The sequence below is a fragment of the Podarcis tiliguerta genome, assembly GCF_965153285.1.
Source record: "Podarcis tiliguerta genome assembly, chromosome: 1".
Taxonomy (NCBI): Eukaryota; Metazoa; Chordata; class Lepidosauria; order Squamata; family Lacertidae; genus Podarcis; species Podarcis tiliguerta.
Window position 1 is genome coordinate 124,381,441 of NC_139534.1, and position 27,154 is coordinate 124,408,594.

Below are 27,154 nucleotides of genomic sequence, written 5' to 3' on the forward strand. Positions count from 1 at the left end.
TGGCACTATTACTTCCCTTGATCTAGATGCTATACTCCTATTGATGCAGCCCATGATAATGATCTTCCCAAGTTACTAGTCCAGCGTGTTTCATGCCCACCTCGCTGAAGGCATTTTAAAACATTGAGGACTGGCTACCAAAGTGCCTTCTGTGCAAATTACATCTATACCCCCCTTTTCCTCCAAGGATGGCCTGCTTGGTTCTTTTCCATCCCCATCCCCTGCCACTACAACAACCCTGAGAGGCAGGTTAGACTGAGAGACAGTGCCTGCGCCAAAGTCGCCCAGTGAGCTTCCTGTCTGAGTGTGGATTTGAACCCTGGTCTCCCAGGTCCTAGCCTGCCTGACATTCTAATCACTACACCACCCCGGCTTGTCTTTGTCCCCATGTTGCTAAGTGCAGCCTGAAACCTACGCAGCACCCAGGAGAGCTGATCCAATTATCAGAGCAAGCTGCTGCATGTCTGCACTGCCTGCAATCCTATTAGGCATGGGAGCAAGAGCCACTGAACTCAGGGCTAGTGAGCAGACATGCAAGAATTGCACTGCAAGACCGATCTCTCCTCCTGCGCTGCACTTGAGATGGAGCGCAGTGGAATCGGACCAAATGCAGGTTTTTGTGGCTTAAGAATCAAGGCAGCTTTTTTCTCCCCCAACCCCATGGCTGTGTTCCAACATCAAGCCTGACCAAGAGCCCTGGACAACTCAAAAGGTGGCTCTTTATTTTGTGCCATCTCAGCTGGTCTTGCTATAGGTCTGGCCCAACTGTGCAAGGCTTCCTTAGATTCCAAGGATCAGTTCTCGACAGGAAATAATGCACGGGAAAATCTACCACAATGCAGGGGGTGCAGTTTTCTTGTTAGCGTCCCGTCCGATGGCGGTTCCAGATAATTACTTTAACCACAGATGCATGGAGTCTGGTAACGTTCGATTTATTGGTTCGGTGGTACACTTTTAGCATGCAAAAGTGTCCTGGGTCAATCCCAGGCATCTCCAGACAGAGCAGGGCAGCACTTTGCTTCAAACCCCAGACAGTTGCTGCCACTAAGTGTATACAATACTAAGTTAGATGGACCAATGGTCTGGCTCTGTAGGAGGAAGCTTCCTATGACCCTAAGATTTCTCACAATGTCGGATTCTGCTCCTGCATTGTTGAGAATAAGACCATGAAAAAGCTTCCTTGTCTGGTCACCTCCTGAAAACTCCTGCTCACCACAAGCGACCAAGCCAGCGCAATACTGTTCTGAACAAGGGGTCTGTGAAAAAGACATGGATGGGCACAGGAAGTCCCCTTATGGCACATTAGACTATCCATCCAAATAGCTGTTTTTAACCGGTGATGCTACGGAAGAATTGATCCCTTATTAGAAACACAAATATATAATCTAGGTGCTCCTTAAAGCAGGGTCACAGTCACCAAACGGAATGCCTAGTTGCCATTTTTGGGGCAGACAGCTCGAAAGTTGTTTTTTCAATATGACTTTTTGGTTCCTGAAATTCTTTCTGATTGTGCAGATAAAATTTAGCAGATAGATTTCCACAGGATGGGTTATTAGTGTGTGCAAATCGGGATCCAAGGATCCCCAGGGATGCAACTCCAGGTGGTGGAGACGTCAGGCGCCATCTTGGCACCCGGGCATCTTCAGTTGGTCGCAGGTGGCCAACAGCCAGGTGCAAAACGTGCCTGGCAAATTTTGAGTACTGGATTGAACCGGAGACCTTCTGCATACATAGCATGTGTTCCACTACTAAAGTATGAGGCTTTGGTATAAGAGCATGCCTGGAAGAAGGGATGTCCTTTCCAGAGTGCCCCTTTTTCAGAGGTTGGCGACACATGAGAACAGGTTTAATACATAAAAATAATAATTTATTATTTATACCCTGTCCATCTGGCTGGGTTTCCCCAGCCACTCTGGATGGCTTTCAACAGAATATTAAAATAGTAAACATTAAAAGCTTCCCTAAACAGGGGTGCCTTCAGATGTCATCTAAAAGTCTGGTAGTTATTTTTCTCTTTGACATCTGATGGGAGGGCATTCCACAGGGAGGGCGCCACTACCGAGAAGGCCCTCTGCCTGGTTCCCTGTAACCTGGCTTCTCGCAGCGAGGGAACCGCCAGAAGGCCCTCGGCACTGGACCTCAGTGTCCAGGCAGAACAATGGGGGTGGAGACGATTCTGAACTTCCCACCTTGCACCGCTGCCATAGGAACATTTAAAAACCAAACCTAAGTTATCTTTGACAACTGATAAGCCTCAGCACCCCCTGTGCTTGACAGTTTCACTGGAGAGTTTAGTAAATTTGGAAGAAACAGAGAGTGTGGTAGAGCATAAATATACCTATAAATTTACAACAACAAATCTCAGTGCAGTTTGGAGCAAAGTTTGAAGCAAGCAGTTCAAGGAGTACTCACAGCAGAGTATCCTAAAGGGCCATGGTTTTTAAGGCAGGCCATATTCAGAGCCTGGGTAGCTTGGTTGGTTAGAGCGTGTTGCTGATAATGCCAAGGTTGCAGGTTCGATCCCCACACGGGACAGCGGCATATTCCTGCACTGCAGGGGGTTGGCCTAGGTGATCCTCAGGATCCCTTCCAATCCACTCTATAATTCAAAGATTCCAAGAGCAGGAAAAAAACTGTGATTTGTGAACTGCAGGCCTTGCACATTCACCAAAGCAGGAAAGAGTCTAGATGGGGGGGGGGGGGCCCTGCAGTCCTCAATGTTTTGGTGGCCGTCGGCAACATCTGACGCCTTGCCCCAGCCTTTGCACTGCCTTCCCAAAACCAGGTAAGCCAGGATCTGGGCATTGTGAAGGAGGTGCCCATCTTCCCAAAGACTAGTTCGTTCTCTCAGCTTGGGGAAGGAGGTAGGAGGGCTCTAGGGTCCTGCCAGAGCCCATGCCTCCTTCTTTGGGAAGACAGCACGAGGGCTGGCGGAAGGGGTAAAATTTTAGCTTCGTCACCCACCACCCGGTGTGGAGTTCGTGTCCAAGTACTTCTGCGGCCCACTTGGTATGAAAAGTTAGACAGCCCATTCCAGCGCCGGGCGAAGTGCCCGTGGGACCTCGGCTTTAAGAGAGCAGTTGGATCTCCCGGATCCACGGCACCGCCTCGATCTCCCCCGCCGCTCCCGATCCCCGGACCCAAGTTTTGCCGGCCGTCCGCGCAGCAGAAGGAGCTGCGCCGCCAGGGGCGCCCTGCCGCCTCGCCTCTCGCCCTCCCCTCTCCCCCAAAGAGAGCGCCGATGGCGGCGCAGGGCGCAAGCCACATGGCTCCAGCGGGGCAGGGCGGGGAAGCAGCTCCAGAGGCCTGGGCCGGGAAACCCCGATGCAGCCAAGGCCGGGCGCGCCAGCTAGCGCCGCCTTTCCCTCTCCGGAGCGCGCGCAGGGAGAGAGAGACGATGCCGGAACCTGCCTCTCCAACCGCGGGCGCAGGCAGGGGCGCACGCTTCTCCGCCTGCGATCGGGCGCTGCCCTTTCGCGATCGCGCTGCGCTTGGCTTCCTCCAGGCCCGAGGCCTCGGCCCGGCAGCAGCGCGCCTCTGTCCGCGCGCTCCTGCGCTGCGCCACCAGGGAGGCTCTCTCTCCTCCCGCGGCCTGCGCAAGCTCTACCCGGGGAAGCGAGCTTCTTGGCGCCGTGGTTGCGCCCCGCGCCCCACTTACCCGAGGCCGATGCAGGCATGCGAGGTGCGAGATCCGGGAGGACGAGGCAGGCGCGCCGCGCGGGGGCTCGAGGGGCGGCCAGCTGCTCTCCCGGCGCCGCGGCCGCCTCCTCCGGCTGCAGCAACAAAGGACTTCCGCCCCCGGCCGCGCCTGCTGCTGCTGCTTCCCTTGCTGCCGCCCCTGCTCTGGTGCAGCAGAAGCAGCTCCGGCTCCTCCGCGACCGCACGGAGCCGCCGGACCCCTCCCCCCGGCTGGCGGCCAGCGAGCGGCGCCGGGCCCTGCTGGCGGCGGCGGGTGCGGCCAGGGCGCAGCGGTCGCCCCCCCCCTCCCGGCGCATCTTCCTTCTCCGCGTTATCCTGCACGGCCCCATTCATTCCCCGTCTTTGGTGGGGTGGGGGGTCCTCCGCCGGAGTGCCCCAGACCATAGTGCCAATGTCAGGCTGGGCAAGGGGTTGGGGACAGACCTTCAAAGGCACCCCGCCCCCCAGCCAGGGTGGATCTGCTATTAGAATTGCAGAGCTGGAAGGTACCCAAAGGTCATTTTATCCAACCCCCTGCAGTGCAGGAATGATGCACCTTAAACTTCAAGGCCCCTAATCCTGGAGGGGCCCAGAAGCCATTTTTGGTCCACATTGCTTTTTTTTTAAAGGGGGGGGGGTGCTCTAGTAGACTCAATTTCATCATTCTATGATGCATCTTCTTAATTTTTATCTCCCCCCCCCAATAACCCGAAAACAGTAAGGCGTAGGAATTTTTAATTTTGTATCATTGCCCTTGACGGGTGAGATAATCTAGTACAGCAATTTTAATCAAAATCTGAGACAATTATTTTTTTGAAAATGGTGATCTGTTGTGGAACAACCCCTTTAAAGAAGATAACAGTGGTTACCCATACCTTGTTGCTGCTTGCAAAGGGGTCCCCATAACCGTTCAAGCTTCAGCCCCCCCCTAGGTTTGCCGCTGCCCCTAGCTGGGGTTGCATTGACTGGGGAGCTTTCCGTGGGTGGGGTGTCGGTAACAAGAATTACCAACTTACTTTGGCCCATTTTGGCATGTTTGGATTTTAGTGGCAGTGCCACTCGCTCCAGCCACTTCTCCCTACCACCAGTGCCTGCTTAGAGCCTGACGGTTGCCTTTGCCTGGCTTTTGTGCCTCAGACAGGATGTCTAATGTAATGAGATGCTTCTGGACTACAACTCCTATCATCCTTGATTCCTGGCCATCCTGACTGGGGAAGATGGGAGTTGGGTGCACAGTATAACAGTATACCATAACACACATACACCCGGTGCTCTTTGGATGAAGAGCGGTATATAAATTTAATTTGAAAATAATATTATTATGGGGATTGTAAGAGATTGTGAAAGCGACAGATGGCGAACTCTTGATGCTGACTTATTCTCTGTGCCTTAGGAATGTAGGAAGTTGCTTTATCCCATGTCAGACCAGTGGCCCATGTTTTGCCCGCACTGACTGGTAGCGCCGCTCCAGGGTTTTGGGCGAGGGAACATTCACAGCCCTCCCTAGAGATGCCAGGGTTTTGTACCCAGGACCCCTGAGTGTGTGCCTGCTCCCTTGGGTTCCACAATGGAAGAAAGTGGGGGGTATGTGGAAATGTACTAATCAAAAAAATAGCGTAAAAATATGCAAGGAAAGACGATGCCTGCAGACCTTCCAGGAAGAGCCATGCTGCTTTCAGATGGATATTTTTGTGCATGACGTATTCAAATAGCAAAGTCATGCTCCGAATGTGCAGCCCTTTGGAGCCAAAATAGCACCACCCGCAAGGGGAGGTGTCAGCAGATGTGTGTGGTGGGGGAACCCAAGGTTTCCAGAAATACATGAAATATTTTTTTTTGGGGGGGGGGACCGAGACCACCAAAACCTGAGCGTTCATCTTGGAATGCTGGCTGACGGTTGTGGAAAGGGACATGTTGTGGAGGGGAAATGGAACTGGCTGTCTGAAACCCTGACCAGCAGCACTCCGCGTGATAACATTTTAATCTTTATTCTTGCAGTTCCCTTTTGCACATCCAACTTCTGAGCTTCCTCTTGTTATACTCCAGGGGTCAGCAACCTTTTTTAGCCGTGGGCCAGTCCACCATCCCTCAGACCATGTGGTGGGCCGGACTATATTTTGGGGAAAAAATATGAATTCCTATGCCCCACAAATAACCCAGAGATGCATTTTAAATAAAAGGACACATGCTACTCATGTAAAAACACACTGATTCCCGGACCATCCGCAGGCCGGATTAAGAAGGCGATTGGGCCGGATTCAGCCCCCGGGCCTTAGATTGCCTACCCGTTATAGTCTATCGAAACAGCAGCTCTGGCCTTTTTATGGTTTGACCAAAGAAATGTTGCTGGCTGCAGACCACCACTGTGTGTGTACGATAGCTCTGCTGGTTAGAGCGTGGTGCTGAGGACGCTGAGGTTGCAGGTTTGATCCCCGTACGGGACAGCTGCATATTCCTGCATTGCAGGGGGTTGGACTTACGATGATCCTCAGGGTCCCTTCCAACTCTAAGATTCTATGCCTGCTTCTGAGTCTCTTCTAGAGAGCCAATGTGGTGTAGTGGTTAAAGAGCGGTGGACTCGTAATCTGGTGAACCGGGTTCGCGTCTCCGCTCCTCCACATGCAGCTGCTGGGTGACCTTGGGCCAGTCACACTTCTTTGAAGTCTCTCAGCCCCATTCACCTCACAGAGTGTTTGTTGTGGGGGAGGAAGGGAAAGGAGAATGTTGGCCACTTTGAGATTCTTTTGGGTACCGATAAAGCGGGATATCAAATCCAAACTCTTCTTCTTCTATGCATGTAGTAAAGCTGCAGCATCTAGCTCAGTGCATGACAGTTGCTACAACGAGCAGAAAAAATAGGAAGTTGTCCGCCGACACCCTCAGCAATTTCCAAGTGCTCCATGGTGGGGGGGAACAGGGAATTTCGGGGCCACCCAAGCAAAGTTTTTTTATCTCACCCTCCCAAGAAGCTCAGTGTGCTTATTTATATTTTTGTAATTGGTTTCATACTTATATAAAAGCCACAGTGGCAATTAAGCAGTATGTTAATTAATTAATATTATTCATGGAGGTCCTCCCCACTGCCCCTTAACCTCAGAGAACTTTTACAAGCTGCGTCTCTCCTGTGTTCATCCAACACTCTTGTCTGCTATAAGGCCCGCCTCTCTCCATATGAACCTTCTGATACCATTCTTCATGGGCTTCCTCCACAAGAGGTCCGGGGGGGGGGGGCAACACGAGAACGGACCTTTTCTGCAGTGGCTCCCCGTTTGTGGCATGCTCTCTCCAAAGAGGCTCACCTGGTGCCTTGCTTATACACCTTTAGGTGCCAGGCAAAACTGTTTCTCTTTAAACCAGGCCTTTGGCTGATTGACATCCAATGCCCTTTTAAAATGTGTTGTGGGAGGGGGAGATTATTGGATTGTTTTTATTCTGTACTTTATGTTTTTATTTTGTGATTTTATCTTGTGAACCACCCTGAGACCTGCGGGTATAGGCTGGTATACAAATAATAATAATAATAATAATAATAATAACAACTCATGCCCAATTAACTGGAGGATACCAATTGGATCTCTGCAGCATCAAGGTCACATTTTTAGCTCTTTTGTTTTTTTTAAATAATATTTTTATTTAGATTTTCGCATAAGAGAAAAAAGAAAAAATACAAAAATAAAAACAAATAAAAACAGTTCAATTTTCATAATATTTCTTGCGTTTGCTTATTTCCCGGACCTCCCCACACCTCCCCTCTCTGTATTCCAGTTCAGTTATTTAATCAGCAAATCCTTTCCCTCTATCCTTATCTTGATCTTAGTATATTATACCTTTAGTTTTTCGTCTATTAACCTTCCATTTTTCCATATTCTTTCACCACATTATTACTAATAACCCTTTAACCTCAATCCAACATCATTCTAACATTCATTAATTTTATAGTATTTCTGTAAATAGTCTTTAAATTTCTTCCAATCTTCCTCCACCAACTCTTCTCCCTGGTCTCGGATTCTGCCAGTCATTTCCGCCATTTCCATATAGTCCATCACCTTCATCTGCCATTCTTCCAGGGTGGGTAAATCTTGTGTCTTCCAATACTTTGCGATGAGTATTCTTGCTGCTGTTGTAGCGTACATAAAGAAAGTTCTATCCTTCTTTAACACCAATTGGCCGACCATGCTCTTTTGATCCCTGCAAAGCCTGGTAACGGAGCGTTTCAGCCCCCACAAGCCCACATGCAAAGCACCAGGACTGCGTACCACACCATCTCAAACACTTTCGGAACTTAGCAAGTAAAAAAGGATACCTTAACCCCCGCCAGATGTTTCCTGCAATGCAGGTGGAGTCTAAAAGTGCATGACACTTTGTGGCTTGGTTTGCATGAGTTTTAAAATTTTCCCACCCCGGCACCAAACCAACCTCCCTTCTCTGCACTAGTTGCTTAACACGGCCCCATCCCCCCCCCCCTTGTTTGGATGGATTTGGGCCTTGTTTCTAATTGTTAAAACCAAGCAATAAAGCCTTCTCTGGACTCTGCCATTCCTCCACATGCCCCTTATCAGAATTTGACCTCTCCACCCCTTCTTACAGAATTTCCCTAAACATGTGAAATTGCCACATGTCTGTCTAATCTGGCTGGGACTAACCACATTCTCTTGCAGCAGAAGTGTAAGCAAGGAAAAGGGTCCTTTTCTTCAGCGTAGAATAATTAGATTTCTAAACTGTAACAGCTCCATCCTCTGCAACTTCACCTCTTCTTAAGTCATTTAAGTGTAAACTCAGTGAAGCTACAACGTATATAAAAAAGAGAGAGACTTTGCAAGACATTTTTCTGTGTGGTCAAACCGAAGATAAAGAGCATGAAGAAATGTGGTTTATTTAATTGTCCTGAATATCTGGAGACACCAAGCTTTGCAGATGCTCTGCTGAAGGCCCAGTTCATGTTTCAGGGTATAATATAAGCCCGAGTTGAGGAGTTCTTTTAAAAACCCAAACCAATCTAGGAGGTTGCCAGGAGGACACAAGGACAATCGCTGCCACATCAAGCAAGAGCTACATATTTTCATTCCAAGGATTGTGGCTTCTTATTCCCCTTTCCCACAAATATGCATTGCCATAGGCTTTTCTCTACCCGCTGCAGGCTGCTATTTGTTTATCCTGCATTAGGCTTTTCTCCACTGATTTGGAAGCCAATAGAGCGTTTTTTCCCCTTCATGGATCACTGCTAAAAAGCAGAGACATCACCTTGCCAACAAAGGTCTGTATAGCTAAAGCTATGGTTTTCCCAGTAGTGATGTATGGAACTGAGAGCTGGACCATAAAGAAGGCTGATCGCTGAAGAATTGATGCTTTTGAATTCTGGTGCTGGAGGAGACTCTTGAGAGTCCCATGGACTGCAAGAAGATCAAACCGATCCATTCTTATGGAAATCAGCCCTGAGTGCTCACTGGAAGGACAGATCCTGAAGCTGAGGCTCCAATACTTTGGCCACCTCATGAGAAGAGAAGACTCACTGGAAAAGACCCTGATGTTGGGAAAGACTGAGGGCACAAGGAGAAGGGGACAACAGAGGACGAGATGGTTAGACAGTGTTCTCTAAGCTACCAGCATGAGTTTGACCAAACTGCGGGAGGCAGTGGAAGACAGAAGTGCCTGGCGTGCGCTGGTCCATGGGGTCACGAAGAGGCGGACACGACTAAACGACTAAACAACAACAACAACAGAGCGTTTTTTGCTCTCCAGGTTAAAGATACAAACTGGAAAAACAACAGAAGCGCCCCATAAACTGTGGCCAACAGTTTCAAAATAAAGCTTGCCAGGCGCTTCAAATGACTGGCAGGCTGTTCACCTTACACAGAACCTCAGTGCAGTTCCCAGATGTGCGCAGATGACCAAATGCAGGGGCCTCTCATCCCACCAGCTGCAGATCTTGGAGCCTGAAACCATAGAAGAAGAGTGTTGGAAGGGACCCCAAGGGTCGTCTAGTCCATCCCCATGACCCTGAGCTCAAGCGTCTCCGTGCTCTATTGACTGAGCTGTCCCGGGGATAAAAACAGCATTGCACTGTTGTGTCCTTTTTTTACTGCCATGGTAGCAGGCCGGCTTTCCAACCTTCCCGAGAGCCGTCGCTGAGAGGCAGGGAATGCATTAAATAAAACGGAAACCCCCCTGTCGAAATGGCTCCAAGGTGCGCTCCCGCGCGCGAGGGAGACAGGCAATCCAGAGGCTTTGCAGCTGCCTCCTGGCGCCTTGCGCCACAGCCCCCTCCCCTTTCCCCTCCCTCCGCTTTCCCTTCTTCGGGCCGGAGGCGCAAAAAAAAAGCAACGTGAGAGCGCGAGCGCGCCCGTATCCGGCGCGCCCTTGTTCCCTGCCCTAGCTGCGCAGCCGCCGCTTCCACGCGCCGAGAGGCCCGCTGCCTGGTGGGGTAAGGGGGCCAGGAGCCGACGGGACGGAGATGTGGGTGCGGGGTGGCGTCGGGGAGCGCTGTGCAATGGGGAGCAGCCCCTCTTCCACCGGAGGAGGAGAAGGGACGGTCGAAGGGGTGGGGGCCAGGAATAGATGCCCGGGGTGGCATGGCTTCCTTGCGCGCCGCGCCGCGTCTGCAACAGGAGCCGGCGAGCTATTTGCAAGCAAGCAAACCGCCCCCGCTGCACCGCCGGCCTTGGCTGCCTTTCTGTGTGCGCGCGCGCCCGTGTGTGGCACGTTTGCATTTCCGTAGCTTACTATGGGCATGCGCGGCGACCAAGGGTTTTGGGTTTTTTTTGGTGGGGCCGGAGGCGCGCAGGCCAGCGGCACCCCGAGCCAGAAGCGCGCAGGTATTTGGGGCTGCTGGGTCGCCGCCTTGCGCAGGGCCATCTAGCGCAGTATTGAGTGCACTGGCTGGCAGCGGCTCCCCAGGGTCTCTCGGGCGCGAGGGATGCCGTCTCCCAGCCTGCTTGAACTCGGGATCTTCCGCGCTGCAAAGAGGATGCTTCGCCGCCGAGAGTGCGAGGTTGTGCCCGGTTGCTGGCAGGTTGCAGCCGGGTGATTCTTCTTTTTTTTAAGATTGCACCTTCGGTAAGGCATTTCAGCAGCCCTGAAAACAAGTTGCAGGAAACCACACGAGTGGAGAGAGGGCTCTTGTCCTCTGGTCCAGCTCTTTGTTTGGCCACTGTGAGAACAGGATGCTGTCCTAAATTCTTCTGATGCGCCTGTTATCCCTCTGCGTTCACTGGAGAAGAGGGGAGAGGGAGCACTTTTAAGGGTTGTAGCCAACTCGGTTGAAACTGCCTAATGCAGCCTTTGGCCAGCCTGGGCCTGATGGGAGTTGTAGTCCAAAACAGCTGGAAGGCACAAGATTGGCAAAGGCTGGTTTAATGTCTCGGGACTTTTGAAGCCTCGTATTTTAGATATTGTTGTTTTAAGTTTGAGTGTGTTTTGTGGTTTGAATCTTATTAGTATTAAAAAAAACAACACACAGGCCGAAATAGCAAGTATTCCGGATCATGCTTGCTCAGTGGTCACGACTGATGGGAGTTGTAGTTCCTGCTACCCTGAAATGGACCTGCCTTCTCAGGCAGGGTGGGCAGAAGGTAGATGGAAATCTGCAGATAGATGTCTGTTTTGCAGTAAAGCTGCAAGGGCTTCTGATTCTCAGTTGTCTTGCAATAGCAACAACTATTCCACCTAAATTAGGCAGGTGAAATGAAGAGAGTTTGGGGAAATCGAGAGTGTGTGAAAGGACTGCAATCTTATTATTTTTTTTAAAAAAATAATATTTATTGCTTTTTGCACAATTTAAACATTGCAAAACCAAAAAAACAAAAACAGAAAAATAAAAGCCAATACAATACAATAAAAGAAAAGAAAAAGAAAAAGCACCACATAACACTAAACACATAACCAAACAATACAATTTAAAACACTCGAAACACTTTCAATGTCTTTCATTCACTTGTTTCACCGACCTCCTCACACCTCCCTTTTTGTATTCTACTTCTGTCAAATGTTTCAGCAATTCCTTTCCATCTTCCTCTGTTATCTGTCAAATAATTATCTTAACACATTCTAACCTTATTTTACTTTTAAAATTCCATTAATCTATTTATACTGAAATCCTTATAACATTTCTACTGAAGCCATATAACTTCATTCCAACATTTTAACATTCATTAATTTTGCTGTATTTCTGTAGATAATCTTTAAATTTTCTCCAGTCTGAAAGGACTGCAATCTTAGTTCAGTTCTTGAACTGGAAGCGAATTCCTAGGCTCAGAACATGCTCGGAGGCACCTTGCTCTTTAATTTTAACTGCTTGACCTAGGATAGCTCAGCGGAGCATGAGACCCTTAATCTCAAGGTTGTGAGTTCAAGTCTCATCTAGGGCAAAACATTTCTGCATTGCATGGGGATGGTGTAATTGACGCTTGTGGTCCCTTCCAACTATACAGTTCTTTTGCACCTGACTGCAGCTGGTAGATCTTGGGGTTTTAGTAAAAACAAAAAACAGAGTTAAGATCTCACAAGCCTGAAGCCTGAACACCCATAAGAGCTCTTGCTTTGTCCTGCAGAAACACTATGGAGACTGCCAGCCACAGCCTGATCCTCCTGCAGCAGCTGAACATGCAGCGGGAATTTGGATTTCTCTGTGACTGCACTGTGGCCATAGGAGACGTCTACTTCAAAGCTCACCGAGCTGTCCTGGCTGCCTTCTCAAACTATTTTAAGATGATATTCATTCACCAGACAAGGTAAGGCAGTGCGTGTCTTTTGGGGCATGACGGATGCAGTCACAAACTTGTTTTCTGGGAAGGGGAGGCTCTCAGAACTTCCAGAATATCTCCTTTACACACAAAAGACTTTGCAGCATTTGGCTACCTGGAATGTTGTGGTTCATGGGAATTGCAAAGGGGAGAAGCGAAGAAGCTGATTTAAATATTATACCTGCCTCTCCAGCCCTAGTTGTTGTTTAGTCGTTCAGTCGTGTCCGACTCTTTGTGACCCCATGGACCAGAGCACGCCAGGCACTCCTGTCTTCCACTGCCTCCCGCAGTTTGGTCAGACTCATGTTTGTAGCTTCGAGAACACTGTCCAACCATCTTGTCCTCTGCGTCCCCTTCTCCTTGTGCCCTCCATCTTTCCCAACATCAGGGTCTTTTCCAGGGAGTCTTCTCTTCTCATGAGGTGGTCAAAGTATTGGAGCCTCACTCCAGCCCTAGTAGGAGAAGGATAAAATGGCAGAATCAGAATTGTAGAGTTGGAAGGGACCCTAAGGGTCATCACGTCCAATCTCAACTAGATCATATATGATAGGCAGCCATCCAACCTCTGCTTAAAAACCTCCAAGGAAGGGAGAGTCCACCATCTCTTGTGGGAGCCTGTTCCGCTGCCAGGTAGCTCTTAAAGTTCTTCCTGATGTTTAATCACAATCTCCTTCCTTGTAACATGATAGATAGATGGAAATTTATTACGATCCCAGACCAGTTTTACATACCATATTAAACAAGCATAAAACACAATAGAATTAAGTTTGGATTAACAATCAATTATAATAATAAACAGTATGAATATGGCAGCAATTAGAAATGTGGTTTAGGTCTTAATCTCTAAAATATTATCTAGAGTTCACATCTGAGGTCTTAAAAGGTAAAGGGGACCCCTGACCATTAGGTCCAGTCGCAGCCGACTGGGGCTGCGGCGCTCATCTCGCTTTATTGGCCGAGGGAGCCGGCGTACAGCTTCCGGGTCATGTGGACAGCATGACTAAGCCGCTTCTGGCGAACCAGAGCAGCGCATGGAAACACCGTTTACCTTCCTGCCGGAGCGGTACCTGTTTATCTACTTGCACTTTGATGTGCTTTCGAACTGCTAGTTTGGCAGGAGCAGGGACCGAGCAACGGGAGCTCACCCCGTCACGGGGATTCGAACTGCCGACCTTCTGATCAGCAAGTCCTAGGCTCTGTGGTTTAACCCACAGCGCCACCCGCGTCCCTTATCTGAGGTCTTAGTCTTTGTAATAGCACAGCTTGTTCTCCGGGTTTCATGGCAGTCACACAAAATTTGGCCACCCTTAGTGTGATCTCTGGATTCTTTTCCTCTAACAGGGATTTTAAGCATTGAGATTCAAACACACTTGGCATTTTCTGTATAACAGGGGTACCGTATTTTTCGCCCTATAGGACGCACCGGCCCATAGGATGCACCTAGATTTCTTTTGGGGGGGGGGAAATAAAGGAAACAATTTTTATTTCCCCCCCCCCCCCAGGTGCAGGGCTGGGGCGGGGGAAGCCCGAGCTTCCCCCGACCCCAGAATGGGAGCCAGAGTGGCTCCCGGAGCTTGCGGGGCTGGAAGTGGGGGAAGCCCGAGCTTCCCCAGCCCCCAGAGCGGGTTGGAGAGCACTGGCGAAGGTGAGCGCACCTTCACCATCGCTCTGGGAGCTTGCGCAGCTGGGGGCAGGGGAAGCCGGAGCTTCCCCCGACCCCAGCCCCCAGAACGGGTCGGAGAGCGATGGCGAAGGTGCGCGCAGCGAAAGCCTGCATTCGCCCCATAGGGCGCACACACATTTCCCCTTCATTTTTGGAGGGGGAAAAGTGCGTCCTATAGGGCGAAAAATACGGTAATAAAGACCGAATGTATATCCTCATAAAAATGGCATCGAAGCAAGACATGGGAGACAGTTTCCACCTCTATCAAGCCACAGGGGCAAACTTGCTCTGCACACGGTTTACCCACATCTCTGCTGTGCGATAAGTCAGATGGCAGCAGGTTGAATCTACCGAGGGTGAACAACCGTCTATATTTAGTTATACGTAGTTTTGACAGATATATTGCTGGGGTAAAACCTCTCCCATTGTCTTCGATTGCTGGGTGCTTATTCATCTCACTCACATGACCCTGAAATTCTACATCCCATATTCGTTGGCGAATTGTTGCTCTGGCTTTCTCATAACCTGCGGCTATCAGTGCCTGTGGCGAAAACTCCAAGCCTTTTAGCTTTTCGTATAATGTACCTTGCAACTTGAATCCTTTGGTTTAGGTCCTGCCCTCCGGAGCAGGAGAAAACAAACTTGCTCCATGTGACTGCCCTTCAGATATTTGAAGATAATGATCCTATCGCCTCTCAGTCTAATATTTAGCATACCTAATTCCTCATCAGGCTTGGTTTCCAGACCCTTGATCATCTTGGTCACTCTCCTCTGTACATGTTCCAGCATGTCAACATCTTCCTTAAATTCTGGTGCCCAGAACTGGACACAGTAATCCAGATGTGGTCAGACCAAGGCAGAATAGAGTGGTACTATTAATAATAATAATAATAATAATAATAATAATAATAATAATAATAATTTATTTGTACCCTGCCCATCTGGCTGGGTTTCCCCAGCCACTCTGGGCGGCCCCCCTAGAACCCAAAAATACACTAAAATATCACACATTAAAAACTTCCCTGAACAGGGCTGCTTTGATCTGGACCCTAGAGTTCTGTTGATGCAGCCTAGAATAACTTTAGCTTTTTTTTGCTGCTGCTGCATCACACTGTTGACTCGTGTGAAGCTTGTGGTCCATCAAGACCTCTAGATCCGTTTCCCATGTACTTCTAGTAAACTCGGTTTCCCCATCCTATATTTGTGCATCTGGTTCTTCCTGCTGAAGTGCAGACCCTTACATTTGTCAGGAGCTCAGATAAAAGGAAACATTTAAGATGGACAGGTTATTTATCTTTTTTTTAAAAAAAATGTTTTAGTTCAGTATGCCACATTTATGCTTATCCAGCTCTACATTCATCCATTGTCTGCCCAATCCAAATCCAAGTCTTTACAGCCTAGCCCAAGGCCGTTGTCAGTCATAAATAGCATGATTAAAAAGCCAGTTTGTGTGTCATAGGAAGAACCTGCTGAATCGGGCCCATGGCCAGCATCCTGTTTTCATTGGGGCCAAACAGATGTGTGTCTGCATCCATCACTTACGTTTGCTGTAGATTTTCAGAAAATAACTTGATCCTAGAGACCAGAAGGTGCACCTGTATTTTTAAATTTTTAATTCATTAGAAAAGGAAGTAAAATACAGATTAAGAAATTGGAACAGACATTGCCTCAAATATGAAAGGGAAGAAGAAGAGAGAAATGGGTTAGACCACATCCAAAAATGTCACCTCTCAAAATTTACAGTACATTCAGCTTGTTATTATTCTAAAAGCAATCAATTGTGGGGTGTTTTTTTAGTTGTAAAACCAAGAAACAAATGAATAACATAAATAAATGAAGAATAACTTGTTCTTAGGAGAACCCGCAGTATAATTCCGCTTCCATAAATTTCTGCATGCTGTCGGTTTATTCAAAAGCACAGCATGTTATGACCTCTGGCTATTCCTCAAGGGTAGGAGCTTGTTGTTGTTTAGTCGTTCAGTCGTGTCCGACTCTTCGTGACCCCATGGACCAGAGCACGCCAGGCACTTCTGTCTTCCACTGCCACCCGCAGTTTGGTCAGATTCATGTTTGTAGCTTCGAGAACACTGTCTAACCATCTCGTCCTCTGTCGTCCCCTTCTCCTTGTGCCCTCCATCTTTCCCAACATCAAGGTCTTTTCCAGTGAGTCTTCTCTTCTCATGAGGTGGCCAAAGTATTGGAGCCTCAGCTTCACGATCTGTCCTTCCAGTGAGCACTCAGGGCTGATTTCCTTAAGAATGGATGTGTTTGATCTTCTTGCAGTCCATGGGACTCTCAAGAGTCTCCTCCAGCACCATAATTCAAAAGCGTCAATTCTTCGGCGATCAGCCTTCTTTATGGTCCAGCTCTCACTTCCATACATCACTACTGGGAAAACCATAGCTTTTACTATACGGACCTTTGTTGGCAAGGTGATGTCTCTACTTTTTAGAATGCTATCTAGGTTTGCCATTGCTTTCCTCCCTAGAAGCAGGCGTCTCTTAATTTCGTGGCTGCTGTCACCATCTGCAGTGATCATGGAACCCAAGAAAGTAAAATCTCTCACTGCCTCCATTTCCTCCCCTTCTATTTGCCAGGAGGTGATGGGACCAGTGGCCATGATCTTCGTTTTTTTGATGTTGAGCTTCAGACCATATTTTGTGCTCTCCTCTTTCACCCTCAATAAAAGGTTTTTTAATTCCTCCTCACTTTCTGCCATCAAGGTTGTGTCATCTGCATATCTGAGGTTGTTGATATTTCTTCCAGCAATCTTAATTCCGGCTAGGGATTCATCCAGCCCAGCCTTTCGCATGATGAATTCTGCATATAAGTTAAATAAGCAGGGAGACAAAATACAGCCTTGTCGTACTCCTTTCCCAATTTTGAACCAATCAGTTGTTCCATATCCAGTTCTAACTGTAGCTTCTTGTCCCACATAGAGATTTCTCAGGAGACAGATGAGGTGATCAGGCACTCCCATTTCTTTAAGAACTTGCCATAGTTTGCTGTGATCGACACAGTCAAAGGCTTTTGCATAGTCAATGAAGCAGAAGTAGATGTCTTTCTGGAACTCTCTAGCTTTCTCCATAATCCAGCGCATGTTTGCAATTTGGTCTCTGGTTCCCCTGCCTCTTCTAAATCCAGCTTGCACTTCTGGGAGTAGGAGCAGTCTGGTTTAAATCCTGGTATTGGCTTACGATTGCCTGAACATTTGCATTATCATCAGCACTGCCTCGTGAATGGTCACTGTACTTACTGTTTGTGCATTCTCAGCTTTAGTATAATTGACAGCTTGTACATTTTAAATTTCATTCCCCTAATTGCTCACACATATTTTTCTTTGCACCCATGTGTATATAAAAACGCCAACTTAGGATAGCCCTTCATACTTGCTGTTGACTAAAACCTACCCAAGCTTATGTCACAGTGAATATGTTGGTCTTTAAAGTTCTTCTGGATTCTTCGTTGCTATGTTTGTCTTCACTCTTAACGGCTGCGCTGCAATCCGCTTCCCTAACGTTCCTCTTTTGTTTCAAGCAGCGACTGCATAAAGATCCAGCCAACAGATATCCAACCCGACATATTCAGCTACTTGCTGCATATAATGTACACCGGCAAAGGACCCAAACAGATCGTCAACCAGACCCGGCTGGAGGAGGGCATCCATTTCCTGCACGCCGACTACCTTTCCCGCATGGCGGTGGAAATGAACCAGATGCTGTCGCCGGAGTCCGTGCAGTCTTCGAACCTGTACGGCATCCAGATCTCCACCACGCACAAATCCGTCAAGGGAGGCCTCCAGGCGAAGGAAAGCGTGACGAGCCTCGGGAGCAGAACCGCCGGCCAGAGCGATCACCCCCAGCTGCAGCTCTCGTTGGCAATTGGGCTCGACGACGGCTCTTTGGACCAGCAGCTTTCTCGTCCTTCGCTCCCTCCGGCTGTGAAGCCGACAGAGGAGCTTGCAAACGCTCCCGTGACTATAAAACAGGAGAAGAGCGACCCGGAACAAGTGGTGTCTCAGAGCCACACCTCGTCGTCGCCGGATGTCAGCGGCCCGGCCTTCTCTAGGACGAACCTCAAGGTCCATTTATGCCAGTACTGCGGGGAGCACTTCGAATCCCGGACCAATCTGCGCGAACACCTCTTCACACATGTTTCGGGGTCTCTGCCGTTTGGGGTTCCGGCCTCAATCCTGGAAAGCAGCGACCTTGGCCAGCTGCAGCCCCTCCACGAAAACCACGAGGCCGCGGAAAGCCACCGGCTCGGCTCCTTCCTCCGGAAAGAGGACGAGCGCCACCCGGAGCATCCGGCTCACGGCAGCTTGGACCCTCTGCCCATCGGCCAGCTGTCTCTCGTTTCCAAGGATTCTGAGCCGGTGGAACTGAACTGCAACTTTTCCTTCTCGCGGAAGAGGAAGATCAGCTGCGCGGTTTGCGGCCACAAGTTCCTTCGCAAGAGCCAGCTGCTCGAGCACATGTACACCCACAAAGGCAAACACTTCAAACTGGGCCGGTGCCAGAGGCTGGGCGGCTCGGCAGCCCCTAAATTTCAGCTGCTCGGCAGCAGCTGGACTCCGGTGAAGAGCACCGCCCTCTCGCAAGCTCACGTGGATTCGCATAACGCGCCGGATCCTGAGCTCTCCCAAGAGAGTATTGACACCATACTGGTTGAATAGCTCCTTCCCTTTTTCCTGTATGCGTTTTTTGCCTGTGAATTCCTGCGCTCGTTTCAATGTCTCTCTCATTGTCGCTGAAGGTGTTTTCCGTCTTCTTGCAAAATAGGAATCTGCAGACTGAAAGCCCTGTTCTGGGTTGTCTCATGGACTCGGTTGTGCGGCTGTTTCTCACACTGCTCCAGTAACGTATGCACTGGGGAGACCACGTGTTAAGGGGCAGGTGACATGGCTGTGCATTGCCGCAAAATGCAAACTAAATTGAGTGCAGTCCCACACCTGAAATCATATGAGATGTCAGAGGTAGGTACAGATAAGAATGCAGCTTTAAAAGAACAATCAGACATGCTTATAGTGCGCTCACAAGTGTTTTCTTTTGCAACCAAGACTTACTGTCAGAGCTGATTGCTGCCGTCAGCAAGCCCCGCTTTGCCCATTTGCAAGAGTGGTTTGAACGCAAACCACACCTGCAGATGGACTTCAAAGAGGCTCTGCGACAGGGTTTCCCCAAACTTGGGTCTCCAGCAGTTTTCGGACTACAACTCACATCATCCCTAGCGAGCAGGTCAGGGATGTTGGGAATTGTAGTCCCAAAACAGCTGGAGGCCCAAGTTTGGGGAACCCCACTCTGTGATGAGCCCCTTTGACAGTGGTTCTCTGGCAATGTCCCTCCAGTGGATCCCGCATGCTCTGGACTAGATTTCAGACCCAGGAAATATCCCTTTCAGAGACCAAGGAAAACAGCTAGCAGGGCCAGAGATCTCATTCCCTCTAAGGCAGTTTCATGTGTTCACATAACAACACATTTTGTGCTAGCCCCAGCATTCTTGCAGATGGAATATTCTGTAGAGTTTGTTATATAGGGGTATCGCCAGTGGATAGAAAGAGTAACAAAAAGTGACCAGGAGCAGGCATGCCCTGAAGCCACTTTTGAGGGCTGCACCTGGATTGAGTTTCTGCTGCCCCTGCTGCATCTCTGCAGGCTTCCCGGTTCTGGCCTCACACCCTCCCAAAGAGCTTTCACCCGGGAGGCTGATTTTGTGGCACCTGCTCTCCAGGTGTGATTGGGTAGCTCAACCTGCGATGCAGAGATGGTTACAAGACTGCCCAGCCTCAGGGGAAGCCTCTCGTCGCCTCTCTGGACGAGTTGCTGCCCACGAGGCTTGTCTCAAATCAGTGACTCCTGCGGAAACACAGAATTGGTCCCTCTGGGGAACCTTTTGGAGACAGTAAAGGAAGTGATGAGCAAGATCGGGGTTAAAATTAGTCTACAGCCCACCCACTCCAAATTCATGTTTCTATACACTAAAGAGAGGTGCAGAATTCTGCATTTGTCCCTCTAGGCCTGAGGTTCTTCAACACTGCTTGGAAAAATCTTTTCACATGTAAGCGGTGTGTTCCTCCAATTCAGGAGAAAAAGGCGCAAGTCTGTCAGTTTTTGGAAGTCTGGGAAACACTTGAAATCACGTCGCTCAAAGCAGATGCCTTAGGAACACTGAGGCTATTCAGAAATCTTTTACCCAATGTGGGGCTCGAACCCACAACCCTGAGCATTTGGGGGGCTGGACTAGATGACCCTGGTGGTCCCTTCCAACTCTTAGGATTCCTTGTTTCTATCCTGGCCCTACAAGTTTTCCAGTTTAGCCAGAAAGGGACATGAAACTTTACCAGCAGATTGGTGCAATAAAAAGCTCTGCCCTTGCTAGCTTTAGATAGTCCTGTGTGATTTCCACCCCCTCATTGCACTATTTCATATTAGTTGCTGACTCGTTTCTTTGGATTTAACGTTGCTCAAGATAGATTTCTTCCCTGTTACAGCGCAACCTGTAGATTCTCTCTGTTTGCTCCCAAAGACTCCCAGCCCCTTAAGTTATTTGCTCCGTTTTTATTTTTACAAAAAATTGAGGAATAAAACCAAAATCTTCTGAATCTTCCATCGGCTCGTGCTTTCTATTTTCCTGTAGAAAAACTGATCATGCGGTTGGTTTTCCCAGAGCATTGGAGAGGGGGCTCCCGGTCCTTTTATTTGGTCTCAAAGCAGCTTCCAGGAGATTTTCACCATAAAACTACACTCGAAAGCATTTGGCTGTATCGGACCAAAGGCCTGGCATATGTAGCAAAGCAGGAGGTGTGACAAGAAGAGGCATAGTTCTGGATTTGGCCCAGGTTTCTATATGAATGCAAGCAAAAAGTCCTCACCTCTAGCTTTTCTTTTCTTGTCAGATTTATTACGTGTCAGAACTTGATCAGCCAGCAGGTGGCAGCAAGGCGCAAACAATGTTCTTTTCTCAAATTAAAATGTGAACTTGCCAGTTGTAAACTCCACTAAAAGGCCTTTTGTTATTCCACACACACACAGCCGCTCCACGCCTCCCACTGTTCTTCTGCAACAATTCTCTGACACACAAGGTGAGTCACCCAGATTTATGAGGGAATTTTGAAACACATGTCAGAAGAGCATGAAGAGGAGGCGGGAAAGAGAATTTTATTTTTTTTTAGAAAGATGTGTTTTTACTGAAGGTGGGAAATACTTGAAAGCTTTTCTTTTGGACTGTAATGGCAAGGAAATGCAGTCTTGAGTTCTGAGCGCTCTTTTCCTGCTGGATTCTTTTTGATAACCCCTGCCTCCCAAAAAGTATGTCTTGTTTTCCTTTCCCCACCTCATGCCTTCTTCCTTTTGTGCTGTCCCCTTTAGGCAGTGGTGCTTTTAGGGCAGAGAGGTCCATGGCTCCACTCAGAAGAATGAACAGACGGGTCCCCCAACACAACAGGGCTAGCTCACCATTCTGAAGCAAGTAATACACGTTGCCCTCTAAAGAACATGCATTATCTCCAGAGTCCTAGATTATCGACCTGACGCAACCCTTTCCCACTGGATGGCAGAATAAAAATATTTCAAAACAAAGATGCCCCACATATGCAAGTGCAAATCCACATCTGATTTATTCCAGATCAGGGTGTAATTGGAAATCAAAAAGAATGGACCTTTCCCCTTGCTGATTAGAAAATCTTGCTGCAAATTCACTAGTTCTCTATTTACGTCGCGCTCCCCGCAATTTATTTGTAGGGACGTTTGTGACCACAGAGCCTAGGACTTGCCGATCAGAAGGTTGGCGGTTCGAATCCCCGCAACGGGGTGAGCTCCCGTTGCTCAGTCCCTGCTCCTGCCAACCTAGCAGTTCGAAAGCATGTCAAAGTGCAAGTAGATCAATAGGTACCGCTCTGGCAGGAAGGTAAACGGCGTTTCCGTGCGCTGCTCTGGTTTGCCAGAAGCGGCTTAGTCATGCTGGCCACATGACCCGGAAGCTGTACGCTGGCTCCCTCAGCCAGTAAAGCGAGATGAGCGTCGCAACCCCAGAGTCGGTCACAACTGGACCTAATGGTCAGGGGTCCCTTTACCTTGTGACTGAAAAAAAGAGAGCACCCGAAGAGGTGTATTGTGAAACTCAAAACGGACAATAGCACTGCCCAAAAATAGCAAGGGAGTGTCCTAAAGTAATCAAAACCAAAGCAAATTGAACGAAGCAAGAATCCATTGACCCAGGAGGGAACACACACAAAACCCAAATGGATTGTTTTAGATTAGGCAATTCTCCTGCATTCATATAACCGAAAGGAAGGTTTGCTATGTTGCAGCCTAGCTGTACAGATCCCTAGACAACAATAGTAGCACCTGCTAAGGATCGGGGCCAGGGTGTCTATATTGGTTCCAAGCAGCTTGAGAGCAAATGTTGCCTTCGGTCTGATTTCCATCTTTCTCTGCCATTTCCCGAGGCTTCTTCCAGAGCCGCCTCGTTTTTTCTTTCTGTTCTCTTTTGTGTAATCACAATGAAAGTGGAGAGGCAAGGAATAGCTTCAGTTTCATTGTTTAGCTCCTTTTCTTTTGTATTACTTCGCACGCACACACACCTTTAAGCTGCTTCCTTCTCACTTGCATGCTTACCTTTATACGTGACAAAAGCTGTAAGGGAAAAAAGGAGGGGTGATGCATGCAGTGTGGTACGTGAAATAAATCAACCAACAATTTATCTCCAATATGAAAGAGCAGAAAGGGGCAGAGTATGTGGATCTGCCACCCTACCTTAAAGGTGAATTCGACAGTGGAATTTGCTGCCAAGGAGTGTGGTGGAGTCTCCTTCTTTGGAGGTCTTTAAGCAGAGGCTTGACAACCATATGTCAGGAGTGCTCTGATGGTGTTTCCTGCTTGGCAGGGGGTTGGACTCGATGGCCCTTGTGGTCTATTCCAACTCTATGATTCTAGGTCCAGTCGTGACCGACTCTGGGGTTGCGGCGCTCATCTCGCTTTATTGGCCGAGGGAGCCGGTGTACAGCTTCTGGGTCACGTGGCCAGCATGACTACGCCGCTTCTGGCGAACCAGAGCAGCACACAGAAACGCCGTTTACCGTCCCACCGGAGTGGTACCTATTTATCTACTTGCAGTTTGATGTGCTTTTAAACTGCTAGGTGAGCAGGAGGAGCAGGGACCAAACAACGGGAGCTCACCCCGTCGCGTGGATTCGAACCGCTGACCTTCTGATCAGCAAGTCCTAAGCTCTGTGGTTTAACCCACAGCGCCACCCTTGACCCCTGCCTTACCCGAGAGTAGACCCTGGACATAAAACCTGAGTTGACATGCACAGGATTGCACCGAAGACCAAGCCTCTTTAAAGGAAAGGAAGTTGGGGACATTAATGGATTATTTTGGGAGAGAGGGGGCTGTTGCTAGCCTTGGTGCAGGATTTCTAACCTACAAAGCTGTGCCATTTCAGAAGACAGATTTGGGATTGCAGGATTGGAGAGTTCAGCTAAAAATGCCAAGGGTGCTGGTTCAATCCCCATATGGGGCAGCTGCATATTCCTGCATGGCAGGTGGTTGGACTAGATGATCCTCAGGGTCCCTCCCAATGCTACAATTCTAGGATTCTCTCACTTAAAGCAAAAACCAGAACCGTATTCCATGCACCTAGAAAAGTAGATAATCAGGGAGTAGCCAAGGCTGAAACCGGAGCAATCAAGTACGTAATACCCCAACCAAAAAATGACCTCCATTCTGAAGTGGTACAGTCCCAGCTTAATAGGGCTGTACCATGTGATTTTTATAAACACATACACTGGACCTGAATTAAATACTGTTTGGGTGCTGACAAAATGAGATCAACTTCAGGTTCTCCTTTGCACAACTTCCACTATCCTTTTTGCCTATACAGTGGTGCCGCGCAAGACGAATGCCTCACAAGACGGAAAACCCGCAAGACGAAAGGGTTTTCCGTCTGCAGAGGCGCTTCGCAAGCCGAATTTCCCTATGGGCTTGCTTCGCAGGACGAAAAATGACGGAAAAAAATGAATTTTTTTTTTGCTCCAAAACCCCTTATTCTGAATCGCTTATTCTGAGCAAAAAGCAAAACTTGTAATAAATAACACCACATCGGAATATTTTGATATATCTAAAGGGACTAGACAAGGCTGCCCCCTGTCTCCTTTATTGTTTATAACAGTGCTAGAAGTACTTATTAAGAATCTGAGGGAAACAACAGAGGTTAAAGGAGTCAAGGTGGGCATTAATGAATACAAGATTAAAGCCTTCGCGGATGACATTGTACTAACATTGGAAGATCCAAAAGATAATGTGGAAAAGGCTCTAAAAAAATTGGAAGAATTTGGTTCTGTGGCTGGAGTTAAAGTGAATATGAATAAGACTAAAATGTTGACCAAAAATTTAAGTAAAGAAGACAATATAGACTTAGAACAAAGGACAGGAATTAAGATAGTAAAGAAGGTGAAATATCTTGGAGTGTGGATCACAACCAAGAATATTAACCTTTATAAGGACAACTATGAGGTCACCTGGAGGGGCATTAAGAAAGATCTAGAAATTTGGGAGAGAATGAAACTATCTTTCCTGGGGAGGATAGCGGTTGTAAAAATGAACATACTACCCAGAATGCTTTTTCTGTTTCAAACTATACCTATACTTAAAGGGTTAAAACAGTGTAAAGAGTGGCAAAGAGCTTTAGCGAGATATATCTGGCAGGGAAAAAGACCGCAAATAAAAATGAAAATATTGGTAGACAAAAAAGAGGGGGGGGGGGCCTTTTCCCTACCGGATTTAAGCATATACTATGAAGCGGCATGCCTACTTTGGCTTAAAGACTGGATAAGATTGGAAAATAGAGACATCTTGGACTTGGAGGGCTTCGACAATAGGTTCGGGTGGCACGCGTACTTATGGTACGGAAAGGTGAAGGCACATAGAAGCTTCCTGAACCATATTTTTAGAGGACCTATATTTCAAGCATGGGAGAGAAACAAAACTTGCTGGAAAGGAAGACACCTTGGTGGATCTCGCCAACAGAGGTCCTAACGGTTAAAAAAATAAATATGGAAGGGAAGAATGCCACCTATGAAGAACTTATACGGAAAACTGATCAAGGCATCAAACTCAGACCATATGAAGAGATAAAAAATTCATTTACTGGGTGGATACAATACCACCAGGTAAATGATTTGCTGAAAGAAGATAAAAAGAACCTAGGGTTTGAAGATAAAAAATCTAAATTTAGTATAGAAATCATAGAAGGTAAAAATAAAATATTGGCAAAGATATATGATATTTTACTGGAGTGGTATACAAAAGACGAGGAGGTAAAGGAGGCTATGACTAAATGGGCAGTGGATATTGGGTATAATATTGAGTTTGAGAAGTGGCTGAAATTGTGGAACACCAATATGAAGTTTACGGCCTGTACGGTACTAAAGGAAAACCTATGGAAAATGATATATAGATGGTACCATACACCAGTGAAGTTAGCCAAAATCTATAGGCTGAAAAATAAGAAATGTTGGAAATGTGGAGAGGCAGAGGGAGACCGCTACCACATGTGGTGGGCATGCAGTAAGGTGAAGGGCTTTTGGGAAATGATTTACAATGAACTTTAAAAAATTCTCAAATATACCTTTCCCAAAAAGCCTGAAGCCTTTCTGTTAGGAATGATGGGTAAAGAAATTAAAAAAGAAGATAAGATACTATTCTTATATGCCACTACAGCCGCAAGAATCTTGCTAGCGCAAAACTGGAAAACAGAAGTTATACCCAGTATAAGTGATTGGCAGGTTAAGTTGATAAATTATACTGAGCTTGCTAAAATAACAGGAAGATTAAGGGACCAAGACGAACAGAAATTTCATGACAATTGGAATAAATATTTGACTTATCTTGGAACTAATTTTCAGACGACACTGGCGGGACTGAATTAAATCTAACAGTAAATGATACAGATTAAAACGATAAAATATGTGAATACAAATTTATCTGATACTTACCAAAAGTGTGGAAGGAAGTCTACGGCTCGGCGGAGCCTAAAAGAATTTTGTGTTGTATTTTTGACTTGTGATACGCGCGAGTTATGGTATAAATTTTGTATTTGTTCTTATGTATAAATGAGCAGTATTAATAAAAATTTTCTTGCAAAAAAAAAAAAAAAAAATTCTGAATCGCTAAGCTGCTAAAAGCATTTTAGCAGCAAAACCGCTAATCCCCCACCCCTTAAAAAGCCGTTTTTAGCCCTTAAAATGTCAATAGCGCTAATAGCGCTACTCCGTCAATGGGCTTGCTTCGCAAGACGAAAAGACTCCCGGAACGGATTCTTTTCGTCTTGCGAGGCACCACTGTAATTATGTGCCAATCAAGAATTGTGTGTTTTAAATATAATTTTTCAGTGAATTTTATGAACTGCCCAATTCTCTGCAGCCATTTTCATTTTTCTCCCAGTTTTGGGAAGGGGGTGACTAGAATCGACACCAAGAAGGCTCAGGGTCACTCCTTGCATTGCCCACTGCTATGTATGCAGGAGGTTTGGTTAACTTCTGGAGACGGTGCAATGCCTACGGACCAACACTGTGTCGGTCTGAGCAGCTGCAAACTCCCAAGTTCACCTGGATTGACATCATATTTAACAGTCAGCTCCAGAAAACAATCCCAGAGCCTTATTACTTACCACAAATGTTATGTGCAGGTACTGCTATATGACAACTCCAGCAATCCTGAATGAATGACTCTTATCTTGATGGCAGCCCCAGGAACATGTTGCAGCTAAATGTGGCCCCCTAGGCCACTCTTTGGCCCTCAGGACCCTCCCTTAGGTCTAGTCCTATCCCCAGGTAACAACCCCTACCAGAACCTTTTGCATCCCCCCAAGTGTTTAACTGGAACAACGCCTATTGGATGCCTATATCTGCAGGTGTAGAAACCTCTCGATTATTTGCATGGTTGGAATCTAGCCAGCAAAGGTTAAGTGTCACGTTATTCCTCCACCCACTTTTGTCTCTGGCTCCGCCCACCTCCACATGTGGCCCCTTCCTATGTGGAGACGTGGCCCACAGCTTGAAAATGTTCTCCATCCTTG

At 47.7% G+C, this 27,154-nt stretch overlaps 2 protein-coding genes and 1 long non-coding RNA gene across 12 annotated transcripts in view; 2 read left to right on the forward strand and 1 right to left on the reverse strand.

Annotated features, from left to right (window-relative positions):
• The window catches only part of PPP1R36 (protein phosphatase 1 regulatory subunit 36), a gene marked incomplete at its 5' end in the record, with an annotated part of 67,631 nt that extends 62,927 nt beyond the window's left edge, over positions 1–4,704 (reverse strand). Inside the window, 2 exons of the mRNA XM_083442581.1 lie at positions 3,659–3,936; positions 4,695–4,704. Of these exons, the coding sequence (XP_083298707.1) occupies positions 3,659–3,936; positions 4,695–4,704 (288 nt within the window). The remainder of the gene's footprint in view (positions 1–3,658; positions 3,937–4,694) is intronic.
• LOC310677960 overlaps positions 1–27,154 on the forward strand; it is a 288,527-nt gene that overhangs the window by 236,801 nt on the left and 24,572 nt on the right. The window lies entirely within an intron of this gene.
• ZBTB25 (zinc finger and BTB domain containing 25) lies at positions 9,670–20,685 on the forward strand. Of its 10 annotated transcripts, none has more exons than XM_083437305.1 (3): positions 9,670–9,862; positions 12,225–12,404; positions 17,617–20,685. In XM_083437305.1, the coding sequence occupies exons 1-3, from the start codon at positions 9,852–9,854 to the stop codon at positions 18,752–18,754; spliced, it is 1,329 nt and encodes a 442-aa protein (XP_083293431.1). In that variant the 5' UTR covers positions 9,670–9,851; the 3' UTR covers positions 18,755–20,685. The 10 variants fall into 10 exon arrangements, with proteins under 10 accessions (XP_083293431.1, XP_083293432.1, XP_083293436.1 ...); XM_083437306.1 differs by lacking the exon at positions 9,670–9,862 and adding an exon at positions 9,986–10,099; XM_083437310.1 differs by lacking the exon at positions 9,670–9,862 and adding an exon at positions 9,986–10,099 and having other exon boundaries at positions 17,620–20,685.